This window comes from Oxyura jamaicensis, chromosome 7 (genome assembly GCF_011077185.1).
Source record: "Oxyura jamaicensis isolate SHBP4307 breed ruddy duck chromosome 7, BPBGC_Ojam_1.0, whole genome shotgun sequence".
NCBI classification, from domain to species: domain Eukaryota; kingdom Metazoa; phylum Chordata; class Aves; order Anseriformes; family Anatidae; genus Oxyura; species Oxyura jamaicensis.
Window position 1 is genome coordinate 8,595,943 of NC_048899.1, and position 14,969 is coordinate 8,610,911.

General features: G+C 47.0%; 1 protein-coding gene across 1 annotated transcript in view; it reads right to left on the reverse strand.

Moving 5' to 3' along the window:
* ABCA12 (ATP binding cassette subfamily A member 12) overlaps positions 1 to 14,661 on the reverse strand; it is an 81,851-nt gene extending 67,190 nt beyond the window's left edge. The window contains exons 1-2 of the mRNA XM_035332315.1: positions 14,593 to 14,661; positions 10,348 to 10,441 (exon numbers count right to left, since the gene is read on the reverse strand). Coding sequence (XP_035188206.1) covers positions 10,348 to 10,441; positions 14,593 to 14,661 — 163 coding nt within the window. The remainder of the gene's footprint in view (positions 1 to 10,347; positions 10,442 to 14,592) is intronic.
* Positions 14,662 to 14,969: the final 308 nt, after the last annotated feature.

The window sequence follows — 14,969 nt, forward strand, 5'->3', positions numbered from 1 at the left end:
CATGCTGGGGTTTCAAGCATTTGCACCGGCTGCATGCAGCCCTTTGTTTCAAGGAATGGGGCAGTTAGCAGGGTGCTGGCACAGCACGATCACTGCAGCCCCCAGTGCCACCCCCCTTGGTCAGAAAGCAGCAAGGGTGCTGCAGAGGTGAGTGTTTGGAGGATAACAGCCAGTATTGTCCACACTGGGGCAAGAGGAAGTAAATACGCAGAAGTTTTGTGTTATTGCTTCTTGTATTTAGTATTGCTGCTGTGTGTGAAACTAAGGTTTAGTTCTGGGCCCCTCAGTATCAGAAGAACATCAGGGCCCTGGAGCCTGTCCAGAGAAGGGCTACAAAGCTGGAGAAGGGCCTGGAGCACAAGTCCTGTGAGGAGCGGCTGAGGGAACTGGGGGCGTTTGTTCTGGAGAAGGGGAGGCTGAGGGCAGACCGCATTGCTCTCTGCAGCTGGTGTGGGGGGTTAGGGGTCGGCCTCTTCTCACAGGTAACTAGTGATAGGACTAGGGGGAATGGCCTCAAGTTGTGCCAGGGGAGGTTCAGGTTGGAAATGAGGAGACATTTCTTCTCAGAAAGAGCAGTCAGGCACTGGGATGGGTTGCCCAGGAAGGTGGTGGAGTCACCGTCCCTGGGGGTGTTCAAGGAAAGGTTGGGCCTGGTGCTGAGGGACATGGTTTGGTGGGTGAGTGCTGCCTGGTTGGACCAGGTCATCTTGGAGGTCTCTTCAAACCTTAATGATTCTAGGATTTTAAGATATAAAGACAGGATCACGTCCACATTTGGCACAGGGCACACTCTGGTTTCCATCAGCCAGCAAGCACTGTGTGCTAACTACCAACCTTTCCCTCAGCCCCCAGCCTCAGCTCTGCTACTCCAACAGATGCTGAACCACTAAATGCAATGGAGCTACACAGACCATGGTGGTTTTTTTGTTTTGTTTTGTTTTGTTGTTTTTTTTTTTTTCTTTCAAAACATCACCCATGAATTCCTTCTCCCTTTTCTGCCTACATGATACTTCTGCTTTTAGGACTTCCTACCTAGTCCTGCCACCCATCCTGCAAAACCAGACCAAATCTGTATCCCATTGTACTCACAACAAAAATATGGGATTTCCATTATGAGTGGCTACTCCCTAGATAAATTTAGGTACACTAACTTATTTTCCTCTTTTATTAATAATTTTAAAAACCATGCTGAGTTCTCCTGTTTTCTGTCCACTCAGAGTTTAGCATCCTATCACTGCTTGGGTGTGAAAACATTCTCTTGGCTTCAGATTTCACACACCGATACTGCACATACCTTGAGCAGTAAGTCTTTGTTCATTAAAAAATCCATACAAATCTCAACTCCCCAACTGGTGAATTAAAGAAAATAATGAGCTAATGACTTCATTAGGATGTATTGTGTTTAATTGAAAATCCACTCAATCACCGCTGTATCATACAAAGAGGCTTAATAACCAGCTCTCTGCAGCAAAGAAAAAAAATGTCCCAAAAGTGGTGTGATAGAGAAATAATATCATGATCCATAATGAAAAGGGTAACAGATCATTCCTTGCAGCACAGGACAAAGAAACACAAGGAGATCATGAGGCAGCAGGCAAAAAGGAGAGAAAGCCCCTTTTTAACACATATCAAAATATTGTGATACGTGTTGAACAGCAGACATTCATTCTACAACAAATTAGACAAATCCCCAAAAACAGATTGTCAGTGGCTGCTGACGTAGGAATACTTGGACTTGACCTCTTCAGCTTCTGGGTGAAGAAACCTTAAGCCTTTGAAGATTTTTCTAGTGGAAGGATCACTCTGTGCTTCTTGTTCCTCCACGCTCTCAATCACCCCTGAGCAGCAGCAGAGGGTCTAACCCAGAGCAGCGATTCTGACTGTTTATCAGCTTTGATTTATATTTATCTATGCACTCACACAGCACACAAGGAAAATATTTACTGCTATGGTGACCTCCTCCCAGCTTTCCAGGCAAAATGTCTGATGAAGCTGGCTACATACAACCTTCTCGCTCCCTTTCTCACCTTTCCCATAGTCGCACAGCATTACTTTAACTTAATTCCTTCACCTTGTTACACATCCAGAGTCAAAAAGACAAAGAGCACGCCTCTTGCATGACACGATGACTGATATTGTTCCTCTTCAACCACACGTAACTGCACATCTCCAGCTTTGTTCACATCTATTTCTGACCAACTCACACCCCCTCTCGTTTGTAGAAAGCTTTGTGATAATGCCAGGAGCTTTGACAGCTCTCCAAAAGTGAAATGTGACCATCAAATCTATGGGAGAACATTAAGCTTGAAGCAGGATTTGCTGTTGTTTTTTGTTTTGTCATTTAACACATATGAAGAATGACCCAGATCACCAAGTGGCCTATCCCTTCATCTATGGAAAGAGACTACTTAAGTGCTGCATTGCTCATTTTGATGTGACATTGTGAGGAAGATTCATGTGCTCTAAAACTCACACCTGATTGTGAAGCTGGAGAAAGGGACCCTCATGTTCCTAGTGACCTGGGACTGAGGTCTCTGATGGGAGCAGGACCAGGAGGCAAATGGCTCCTGGTCAAACAGGTCCTGAGGCTTTCCACCACCTTTTTCACACCTGCAAGATCAATGCCCACAGAAGTCCCACAACTGTTGAGAACAGCAAGTGCTACAGTTCTGTCAGTACAGCCCAAATGTTGTTCAGCGTGTCCAAAGCCCATGGCACAGGAGTGATTAGCCCTGCTGCTTTTAATGGGATTACTCTGGCTTCAGGTTAAAGGCATACTTAAGAGCTGTGTGAGAGCTAATGGTTTGGTATCGCACTCCCACTGTACCTAGACTGCTGCCTTTTGCATGACAAAGCTGATTTTTATAGCACTGCAGAGCTAACAGGTGATTTCGTTCACCCTTTTCCCTGCAATTTCCCCCATTGAACAGACAGCACTGGAAGAAGAGATCCCCTTGAGCTCACCCCAAAGTTGCAGGACACCAAACACCCTCGGTTTCCATCATACTGGGGTCATTTCTGCCCCCCTGTGAGCCTCCCTCACTGCTGTATGTGAGCAGGGGTCCATGCTGCAAGGAGGCGCACGTTCAGCTCAGCTACACACAGTGCACCACGCTGCTGTGAGCACGTCGCAGCTGGGCTCAGCACCACCAGGGAATTAGGATCAGCTGGTGCTAGCCCAAGTCCTGCTGGCCCTGGCGTACTCACATTCCTCCTCTGCCTCGCTGTTGGCCTTAAAGCAGTGTCATCCTCGGCCACCCTTCCCTCAACTCGAAGTGGCGTTGTTTTTTAATTCCCCCCTTGCAAATCATAATGAAGAAGATGCTGTGAGCAGCTATTACGCACACACGGGTCCACCTCTGATACCACACAGCCTGCCCTGATTTCCAAGTCACGTACCCATCACCCAGCTCCTGGTTTCTGTCATGAAAGCTTAGCAGGACCCCAGACAACTCCACTCAACCTGCCAGAAGCCCAGTGTGGCCAGGGGAGATTCAAATGCTTATTTTTTCTTTTTCATCTTCACAGCAACATCACTCTTGTTTTCCTGAGCGTGCCAGTCATACGATGTCCTCAGTTGTCTGCCTACGACGGCGAGATGGAAGCAGCAGACAACTCACTGCAAGGCTCCTCCCTGTGTCGGTGGCTTCGGTGGAGGAAGCATTTCATTGCCCAACTCTTCCCTCTAGCATTTCAGGCTCTGCAAATAATAAGACCAGCCCAGAGCAGACAGCAACCGCTTCCATGCTTATTAAGACTAGGCAAGCTAGTTTTGCTCGCCCACAGACCTTCACCTCTTCCACCCCCTTATTTAATAAATTAAAAATCAGCACTTGAATATGAATGCATTGGGCTCACGTACTGATCAGGGAGATAATAAAGAGCAGAGCGCGAGCATAAAAATTGAAGCTGAGTGGGAAAAAAAGCAGGTGTAAAGGGGGAAGAAAACCTCCAAACCCAACACAAAGGAGAAAGGAAGGGAGATGGAAACCTCCTAAGAGGTCTGGATGGGGAAATGACAGAGCTGATGCCTGCTCCGCAGGGCAGAGCCGACAGAGGCATGGCACCAGAGGTTCCCTACCCTGTGGAAAGATGCTCCTCTGACTGAAGCACAGCCGCACAGAGTGGGAGCCGTAGACCAACCCTTTTCAAAGCAACATTTAACACAAACAAGGCTAACTGGGTCTTGTATAATACAGCTACCTTGCTTTGAAGCAGGATGCTGCACAAGCAGGACCTAAAAGGACAGTCAGAACATTTCCCACCCAGAAGCCGGAACCAAAAAAATCCTAAATCCATATTTAGACTCTGGGAAAAAAATGCACAAAAGCTGCATTCACTAAACCTCTGTCTTTCAATGGTGAATGCTTTCAGGTAGTTTCCAGAGCCCTTGCTTAGACTCTTTAAGCAAAAGTGACCTCATTTACAGGAACTCCACTTCAACAGCTGCTAACTTCAGTGCAAGCCAAACTGTTCAGTACCCTTGGAAAAATGCTTCTGTGCTTCTAGGTCCCAGCACCTGGCTTCAGGAAGTCAACTGGAATTAAGTTACTTCCCCAAGGCCCTGTTGTAATGCAGTGGGAAGAAAATATCCTGGAAACTCAGGAGTTCCCACCTCCAACTCAACATCCTTCAGTCACACCTCACAAGGAGGAAGCCCATAGAACGAAATGAAAGCACAGAGATTTATGAAATTAGTGTTATTACGAAGGAGGGTTAAGAGATTTGGGTTTGTTCAGCCTAGAGAAGGCTCCAGAGAGACCTTATTGCAACCTTTCAATGTATAAAATATGTATGGGAAAGACTTTCTACCAGGGCCTGTCGTGACAGGACAAGGGGCAATGGTTTCAAACTGAAAGAGGAAGACAGTTAGGCTAGAGGTGTCTGAGTTCAGGGGGCGAGTCGCAGGGAACTGTACGGCCGAGCACCGCCTCTCTGTGTCTCTTCCAGCAGGCGTGGGGGAAGATTCATAGCCCCCTCCAGCACTGTTGCAATGAAACAGTGTTATATGGCAGTCTGCCTGGCACAGTATCAGCACAAAATAAATTTCATACTAAAGCAAAGGACACTTAAGGAGGGACCCGAAGAGCCTATTTTGCTAATCATGCTGCAGTCGAGCACAGACAAAATCTGGTGCTGTCTAGAAAAGGGGAGAAAACTGACAGCAAAGAGGGGAAGGTAACCAAAGACAGCAAGATAAAGGAATCAGAGGAATGAGGCTGCTCCACCACTGGCAAATGCTGGGGCAGAGCTGAGAGCCTGATGTGTGCCTGTCTGTAAACAGAGTAGGTCAAACCTTTGGGGTGGATTCCAGCTTGCATAAGCACCAGTGACTTATCCAAATGAATGGAGCAGCCTGGGTAGCTACGCCATCATCCTGACTGCCTGTAATTACCATGGGAACCTATTAATTTTTCCACACTACTGGCAATGAGATGAGCTCAGGTTCTTCCGACTATGAAGTGAATTCCTTTAAAAATGTTTAGCATCTTCTCAGAGCTTTTTCACCTTCAGAACGGCATCTCAGAGGAGGGATGGCATAGAGCAAGGTGGATCACAGCGCTAGCTGCTCTCACACATCTTCCTGGCAGCCAGTTCAAATCTTCTGTTAACTGTGGGACAAAGTTAATGTGAGGGTTTCTGCTTCTGAGCTGGGACTGAGGCAGGGAACTGTCAGAGCTAGACGTGTTTTGAGGTCCTCAGTTACGGCAGGAGCTCCCTGCTCACCTACCAGCTCACTGCTGCAGCAGCCAGAGGGCAGAGACGTGTGGGTGGTGGGGACGAAGGGCTATAGGCATGGGATGCTACCTGTGTTTATCCTTTTCTTCGGAGCTGCACAGAGCATCCTGCCTCTTTTTCTGATCCTGCCCTGACCAGGGTAACTGGTGCCTGAATTACTTCTAACATGGCAGTGCTGCTTAGCACAGGAGTCACAGGAAAGCCACCTGCAGGTGCAGCAAGCCACAGCCCCATAAGGCCGCTCCGATCTGCACTCTGGGATTCATCCTGATCTTTCCAACAAGTCCTGCAGCTGTTCCAGTCCTAGCTACCAGTGACACTGAATGCAGCACAGCTCAGAGACTCTCCTCTCCTGGCCCCTCTTACAGAAGTACTGGAGCCAAGACTGAGAGTGGAGTTTGAATGTCTGCTCCTGTGCCATGCAGCTCTGGCTCTAAACAAGACCTAAATAGCTGGGCTGGTACTGGAACACAGTCTAGCGCTTTGCTATCCCAGTATTCCCCCAGTAAAGGCTCCAAAGAGCAGCCTGGCGAAGCACTCTGCTAATGAGTCTATGACAGGTATCTCTGCGTGAATGCAACACACCACGCAAGCATCTCCACGGAGGTGATGAAATTTGGGTGAAAATTCAGGGCAGAGGTGAAAGGTAAGATGTGCTCCACGAAGAAGAGTTCAGGCAGAAGGAGTTTAGTGGATTTTCAGACCAGACCCAAGAGCACAGCTTCCTTCCATGAAGATGGAACAACATCTGTAAGGCATGGCTTTCACAACCCATGTCTAACTCTGTCCCTTTCTAACTCTGTCCCTTGTAAGGCCAGGGGGAGCAGACCTTGGGTCTAAAAGGAAAGCAAGTTCCTGCCACATTTTCTCTGTAAAGAACAGGGTTTCAAAATGAGTGGGCAACTCACCACACCCCAGAGAGCTTCTATGGAGAATAATGATGAGGTCAAACTGACAGGAGAGGAAAGGAGGAGAACAGAAAAGGAAGAAAGCAGGCGGGTAGGGTGTGACAGGGTGTGACAGTGCTAGTTAAAGCAAAGAGGCTAATTGGGCTTCCCTGTAGACTGAGTGGGTTGGGCCCTGAGGGACAGATTGTATCTCCCACACAATTCCCAAATTGCAAAAACTTGTAGTGATGGAAGATTTTTGTCCCTACTCACTCTAGAAAACTTGTGATACAGGCACAAAAGACTAGAAGACACTTCCAACACAGCTCACTGTCTTCCATGCTGCAGGCTTCCAGTCCAGAGCTTCCTGCTCCACGCGTGCCACGCAGCACATCCCAGCACCTTCCAGTACATACGAGGGCTGTAATGAAAGGTCAAAAGCCACGAATGGGATGTGCCCAATGAGCTGGATGGGATATTGGTCTGGGGAGATGCTCAGATCATCACAACTGGGTATACAGAGAAACAAATCTTTATTTCTCCTGACAATTATCTCTGCTGACCTGGAAATACATCACCAAACAGATGCATGAATGGAAGCATTTTTCTTCCCCCCCCCCCCCCCCGATACTAGAGGCTTCAAATTACATATCAGATGGATTTTAGCTCCTCCTTTTAACTCAGTTCTCCTATGAGCATCCTCTTGACTAGTGATGTTTATTTAGCATGTCATTTCTCTTTGGAGTTCAGCCCAGCACCAGATCCCATTGCATTAGGTGCTGCACAAACATGAAGGAAAGCAAGTGACTTGCTCTCGCAAGAAGCTCTTGCTAGGTAATTTCTCTAAATCATCCGCAATCCATTGAACGTCTATTAGGCATCCTTCACAAGCACTGTCTTGAACTTGAGCTGTTTTAATTGAGCAAGTTGTAGATTTCATGATCTTGCTGTGGCTCTGAATACACGAGATAAGCTTACAGACAGATTTTCTGTGGGGTTGTCTCTAAGGCTTCAAAACTCAGCATCTGAGTAGCATATTCTATCTATGCCATTGATTCTGCGCTTCCTGACTTCCGTCTGCCTGCAATAATCTCTTGACAGCAGCAGAACTGCAAACAGCTTCTTGTCACTAGTTAACAATTGTGTCCTGTAAGGGAGGCACTGGAACTCAGCATAAAGTGGATTTAATTTCCACTGAAAATGAACAACCCCCCCTCCTGTAATCATTACCCTACACGTGTCCACCCACTTTTTGTGTCTTTTTTTTCTTCAGAAAAGAAAGCTCCTAAATAATTTCCGCTTTTGTTTTCAAAAAAAAAAAAAAAAAAAGGCCAACATTCAAGTGGTATTCTTATTTAACTAGAAAAGCAGCAGGAACTGCCTGTTCAGTGTTTCCATTAACATTCTTCTCCATCCCCTTTGGATTCTTAGATGGCCTCTAAACACCTGGATCACAAGAGTACCACAACCATTAACAACATCTTTTCCAGCACAAAACCTCCCTTGTACTAGAGTTCCTATCACCCACTTTATAATTGAAAGACACTCACTCAGGTGCTGAGACTTGCCCCTGAATTCAACTTTGCAAGAAAATGGAGTCCCAAAATACCGTCGCCCTCCTGCAAAGTACAACTAATGAAGCTACTTGCTGCTGCTCGTCCCCCTCCTGCAAAGTACAACTGATGAAGCTACTTGCTACTGCTCTGAACATTCCTCCTGATGCAGAAATTCACAGATGCAATCACCCAGAGCAAACATGCTTCAAAAAAATACACATTCAAATTAATAGCCACGTACAGTAAAATAAATATTTTACCATCCAGCTGGTGCTCTTGACATTCACCTTATCTGAGTTCTCCCGGACAGTGAGTACAACCGACAGAGCCATGGGGGAGGGCTGCCATTCCACACTTGGCAAAAACTGGGGATTTCACTAAATACGTGTCCAGTCTTGCCTGCTCCAACTGCTTCAAGGGAATTTGGGCAGAACTTAAGATATCTCATAGGCCTAGAGAGGAGTTTCACTGGCAGCAGATGGGCTTGGGTTTAAAAGACCACCCTAACACACAAAGAATGCCCTTCTCCATTAAAGACCTTGAGATACTTCCAGAAAAGCCCTTTACTCTGGCTCTCCATCATGGCCTACAAATTAGATACACAAACCTCTAGTCCCAGAGAGCTCGCAGCCTACCCTGACGAGGGCTATCCTAATTGCCTATCTGGTGTTTGTCAAAATGTGGCCCTTCCTCATACATCATTCAGAAACACCAAAACACTTTTAATCAGAGAATTGTGCATTAACTAGGTTGGAACATTTCCAGTGCGCACCCGCCATCAAGTACAAATCTCTCATGACCACATTTTACACACCTGATAGCTACAGACTGGAAGCCAACTGCTTGTCCTTGCTGCTGTCAGTCTGTCCCCTCTCCCCCTGCCTCAGCCTCCTTCCCCCAGATAGAAAAAAACAGCATTGCCCACGCCACAGCTTTGTTCTTGTCAAATCAACGCCAGCCTGAGGCTGGTCAGCCAGGGGGTACCTCCCCTGTGAGTCAGGTGTTGCAAATCTTTTGGTAAGGGCAATTTTGGAGGGCCTGTTCCTACCCTGTGCTGGGAAGCAGGGGCTGTCAGTAACAGCTCTGTGCTGCAGCACGTGGATGTGATTCAGCAAACGAGATGTGCAACATGAAGCAAGAGTCTTGCAGGCACTTTCAGGGGCTCTGCAATAAGGTTGAGGATCTCCTCTACCGAGGGGGTAACAAAAAGGGGACAGCTTGGTGACTGATTTTTCCCAACACAAAGGCAGGCGGTTGCTGAAAAGAGGGACCAGCCCTTCCTACCAGTCCTCTCCCCTCCCTTGGGACTGCTTTTGTGAGGCTACAGAGGGCAGAACCATGGATTGTATCCACCTCAGAGTTAACACTGCGGAAAGGAAGAAGGCTTCCATCTAGATAAACAGACGTTGCCTGGTTTGAGAGCATGACAGGGCTATGTCTTCTGCTGGTGATGTGTACTTACTGAACACAGCATGAATTTTTAGAGCAGATTCAAGCAGATATGGGTCACAGACTCTGGGTCCAGACACGTGTTCTCCTGACCCAGGAGGCGCAGCCTGCAAGCGAAAGCCAGCTTGTGCAAACTCTTCACCCGTTTAGCCACCACCAACTGTTTGCCCACCCACCAGCTGCTCGGGGACTTGCCAGTAAGGGCTCACATGCACCATCGTGTGCCAGGAGCCAAGCTACCACTATTCAGGCAGATACTACTAGGGCTCAGCTGAAGAGGAGCTTTTTTGCCTGTAGCAAACAAGGTGAAATCTTTCATGACAACCATCTTCGTGGTTTTCACCTTCATAACCTCACTTGAAGCCTATGTCCTTGATCATGTTACTGAATAAGATCTCTCCCAGCTGCTCTCTTGTCCCTCAATTTATCATGTAGGTTTATACTGCTGCCTACAACAGCAGTACCTGAGTGCATCTTGATGAGACTGTTCTGCAAAGTTGTTTTCTAATTATGAAACTAATTTAAAAGAAACATAAATAGAAGCAACCTCAGAGGAACACAGACATTTTATTTACAGCATGCTGCATCCCAGGATGTCTCCACTGGAAACTACAAAGAACCAAATTTGTAAAAGTAACAAAACACATCAAATTAACACATCAGTCACTGAAATGAGAACTAAACCCCAAAGACATAAAAGCAAACCGGTTACTTACAGTTTGGCTGTGGTTCTGGAGGGAATTTGAGACGGATGATGGCCAAGATTATGAAAACAACCACAGGCCAGGAAATTAAAATGAACGACCATACCTATAAAATAGCAATGAAAATATATCGGTTACGTTTGTCGCGCTGATGTGTCCCAGAGCTTGTCTGGAATGTACAAGTACCACTCTAAATGAGTTATAAGACGCATTGTAAATAATGCCTGTCTTGGTGCACATATTATTAAAACCCAAGTATTATCTATGCAGGAAGAAAAACCACATAAGATCATAAGAGCAAATAATGAGCCTGAAGCCTTCCTGTGTTTCAGCTTGGCTGTTTACACAGTTTTGCACAGATTTGAGACACTGCTATGTAAGAGTAAAGGCACCCTGACAAGTACGAGACTTTTGGATGCATCAACTCTGACTTAAGAGCCAAAATGGGAAAAGTTTCACTTTCTGTGTATGGCACTGCTCAAACGACTGGTAAAGGTGACCTTGATTTGATAAGCTATAGGTCAAAATCGAAGTGTTTGACGTTGAAATGACAAGGCTACAGAACTTTTTTCCCAAAAAACTTTCACTGTTCTTCAGCCTTACAGTACAGCCAAAAGAAAGAGGATTTTCATGGTATTTGTTTACAAGGCGTGGAACCAAGCATGGTGAAGGAAGGGATTTACGGAGTTGTGTAACCAGCTGGAGAAGTCCCATTCGATCACCAACCACCAGAACTCCTCACGTGAGCTCCTGACCACAGCAACCTAACTCCCTGGTACCTTTCCCCTTCCAAACTGTAGCAGCCTACCTAGGTGAGCTGTGATGGAAGAGAAATGATGTAAAATTGGCATAGTATGCCAGAAAAAATACAAAGATTTATAGACCCTCTTGCCTTTGACATGAAAGCTGACTATTTCAATGGATGAGGATGAAGAAAATAGAGTCTGCTAATCATTTAGTGCAGCAAACCAATCTAGGTAGGATGCCCAAAGTCAGTATTAAAACTGCAAGCCTTGGAGTTTTGTAAGCTAAGAAAATGCAATTTCTCAAATAATTAACTGCTTTTGTACTAGCTGGCTAGCTCACTACTGTGCCTACTAGATTAGAATTTTCCATCCATCAGTAAAGCTCAAAGTACCCTGTGCTGCAAAATTGCTGTGCTATCTTCATGCCAGTTTTTGAAACTGCAGAGATGTCTTTCTTCAAAATCATCCCATTTTTCATTGTTGCATCGCTATTTTTTTCAGATCAGCACATATTACCCAAACCCATTTTTCCAAAGGTAATTCCAAGCCCCTAACAGTGTTTTCATTTCCCGTAATGCTTACTGGAACATAAAAACAAACAAACAGACAAACAAATCCCGGAGAGCAACTGAACCTAAAGAGGGTTGTTTCACAGCAACTCCCTCCCTATCATCCGTGATGAGATGACACACAGCCATGGAAGTGGGAGCACGACTCATGCCCCAAAACAGGGAACTGACAGCTGTCAAACCACAAGGCACCTCCTTAACACATCCTTTCAGAGAGGGTACTCCTATAGTTTCAACATTCAGCAGCATTTTAGCTTTTACAGACCCCACTCTTCCTTTTATATATGTACTGTATAACAAGATTCATCTCTGAAACCAACATTTTTTATACTTTTTTTTCATATATCACATGCTTTCCCTGTAATCAGTCCCCAAATACAGTATTTAACTTGGATTAATTCACATGCACGCAGCATTATTAAGGTATCCTCCTAGTTTAGCACCATGTAGGCTACAGGAAAATTATGGGGTAACAGAAACTGATATTAGTCAGAGGCTGCCTAAAGGAAGGGCAAGACATCTTTCCTGGTGGAGGAAACGATCATCTCTGCTCTGGGGAATCTTGGTGCCTCCCCATTTGGAGCTAAAATGGCACTTCCCCTCCCAGACAGCTCTTCCCTTTGTATCTCCGTGCTTTGAGTTAATTGGATTTCATAGTAGCTGGGTACATCAGTTACAACACAGCGTTCTCACTGTCCCAGGCATTTCTAGTTAACAAAAACAAGACAAGCAGCCTGGCCAAACCGACTGCAGGTAGAACACGTTGACTTGAACGGAGCCATAATCAATGCCAATTTGGCTCGGGGGACACCAAGCGCTGTGCCACAGGTTGCATAATCCCTCGGTTGCTGGATTATTCACTGCTAAAAGCAGATTTCATTGCTCAGACCTTAGTACGTCTGGATGCAGGCACGTTTTCTCTCCCTCCTGCATCTGTTTAAATAACCAAGCCACACAGAAGTGACAGATGGAAAGCAATAAAAGTGCAAGAGGAACCGATTTCTCCAATTCCCCTTGGTAGGCAGGCCGAACCTCGCTCCCCAGAAGGCTGCCACCTCCACTCACGGCCATTCCTTTCTCTGCAGGAGTCACCTGTGCTGAGGCTCTCCCTGGTTATGGATGCAGAGCTTCAGCTGATTTCAGCAAATTGACGGCCAAGCAAGCTGCAGCTCCCCCCATACAATCTCTCCAGGGGCTCTGCAGAGAGTGTGCAGAGGAAATAAAGTGTAAAGCAAAAGGCAGAATCAAATGCGTTCGCTAGCCCTGGATAGACTGATAAACAGAGCAGGAGCGATGGGAAAGCACTTCAGTCTGTGGGAGGAGAGGGGCTGACTTGTGTCAGACTGCTGTGACACACCGATCACACCTGGCGAGGGCAAGGAGCACCACTGCAGCAGCAGCAGCCGCGTTCAGGGGTTATCAGAAGCACAACAGAGTGCTTCCCCTGCCAAACAAGCACACACCAAAACAAGCTGTCTGAAAGCCTGGTCCACCAGTGTGGTTACATCACACAGGTTAAAAAAACAAACCTGAGAATGGAAAGGACAGAGAAGTCAGGATGTGTTCAGGAGCAGCGTTCTGGGTTTACCTCCTCACAGCTGCTGCATTCCGAGCAAGCTCCTTAATTTGGAGCAAGAGAGGGAATGGAAGGAGGGCTGGAGAGAATGCCTGCCCTAAAACAATCGGTGGTGTCCAGACTTTATTTCAACTGACATTCCCATCCTACAGAATTGATGTTTCATCTCTACAGGAAACTGAAAGAAGAATTATAGCAAGTGAGACCGTATGGTCAGGGCTTATGTAAGCATTTACTGCGGGTATGCAGGAGCTGAAAGAGACCCAAGCCTTCTGGATTTAACAAGGTTGTTGAAATTGGTCATGTAACTGTTGGTATTCCTCCACATCTCAGAAAAAATATTCTCCTGTCTCTCTCACAGCAGCCACAGACTTAACTCTGAGGAGCACAGCCCATCTGCCGCTGCTGGAGGGTCACAAGGACTCAGATGAACTCAGCACCTCTTTGAAGCAGGCTCCAGACCTGAGAGGCAGGACAGAGCAGGCACACAGCCGACCCTGCAGATGTACACAGTGCTGGGAGGTCTTTCACTCCATCCCCATATCACACTGTTCACGTGTCTCTTCTCTGACATGTCCTCTTCTCTGCCCTTTCTGTACCTGCCAAGGCTTCCCGTGCAACCAGGGAGTTTCCAAACCGTCCCATTGGGATTCCCAGCAAGAGGACGGGTTGCAGCCCAAGTCCATGAATTGCAGTGTGCTTCTGCTGGAATGCCCGTGCAGCTGTATCAAAAGCAAAACTATTGATACAAAACTACCCGACAGGCTTCGCCTGGACACGCAATGCCACCCGAAGGAGCACTTGCCTCCGTGACACCGCAGTTCAGATTCCTTTCTGGACATCCCTAGCAATGCTTTATTTTGGGAAAAAACCCACCTGGTGTGGTTGCTTTGCAACTCACTGGACTGCACTGGAAATCTGTCCCACCATCACCTCTCAGAGCCACTTCTTTCTTTGTCCATCCATTACAAATGGCTCTACATAAGGACACTGCCATTGCCCCCAGATTGCAGGGACTCCTCAGAGGCTGCACACAGACTCTGGGGACTGCTCACACTGAAGCAGATTTAAGAACCCTTAATTCAGGTCTGCCCATGAGTTTGTGTAGGGTTTTGTCTGCAGGGACCAACAGAAGCATCCCTGGTACTCAGTCTGGACTCCTGAGCCCTCAAACAAGATGCAGCCACTTTGGCTTAAAATGACCCATCTTCTTTCCGTGCCACTCCCCTCCTTCCCTCTCTGCCTCTTTCCTTCAAAGTATTTCTATTTTAACACCGTGGCTTTCCTTTCCTGCCGTGCCCTTCTTGCTCCTCAGCTCCTGTGGTTTCCAGCTCCCCCTCCTCTACGGCTTTGTTTTCACACTCACCGGCTGCCTCTTGACACTCAGCCAGTTCTTCCACAGCAGGATCCTCAGGTGCTGGGAGAGCGCAGCCATCCTCGGCCGACCCAACCGAACGGGAGCTGGCTGCCTGTTCTTCCTCCCCGGGCTTAGGAGGCAAAAGCGGAGGCTCTAACCCAAATGGGCATCCAGTGTCCAGTATCTGAGCCTCTTCCCCACAGCATAGCTCTGGAGCAGCTACCTCATCCACTTGTGGCTGCTGTGCTCCCCGTAACTGCAGCTCTTGTCCTCGCAGCAATAGCTCCTAGCAAATTCAACAGGTTATTCTTCTCCAGGCAGGCAGGCAGACGCAGCAGCCTGCCTCCACTTGTGTTAATTACAATATCCAGCCTCTCCTGGCTGCT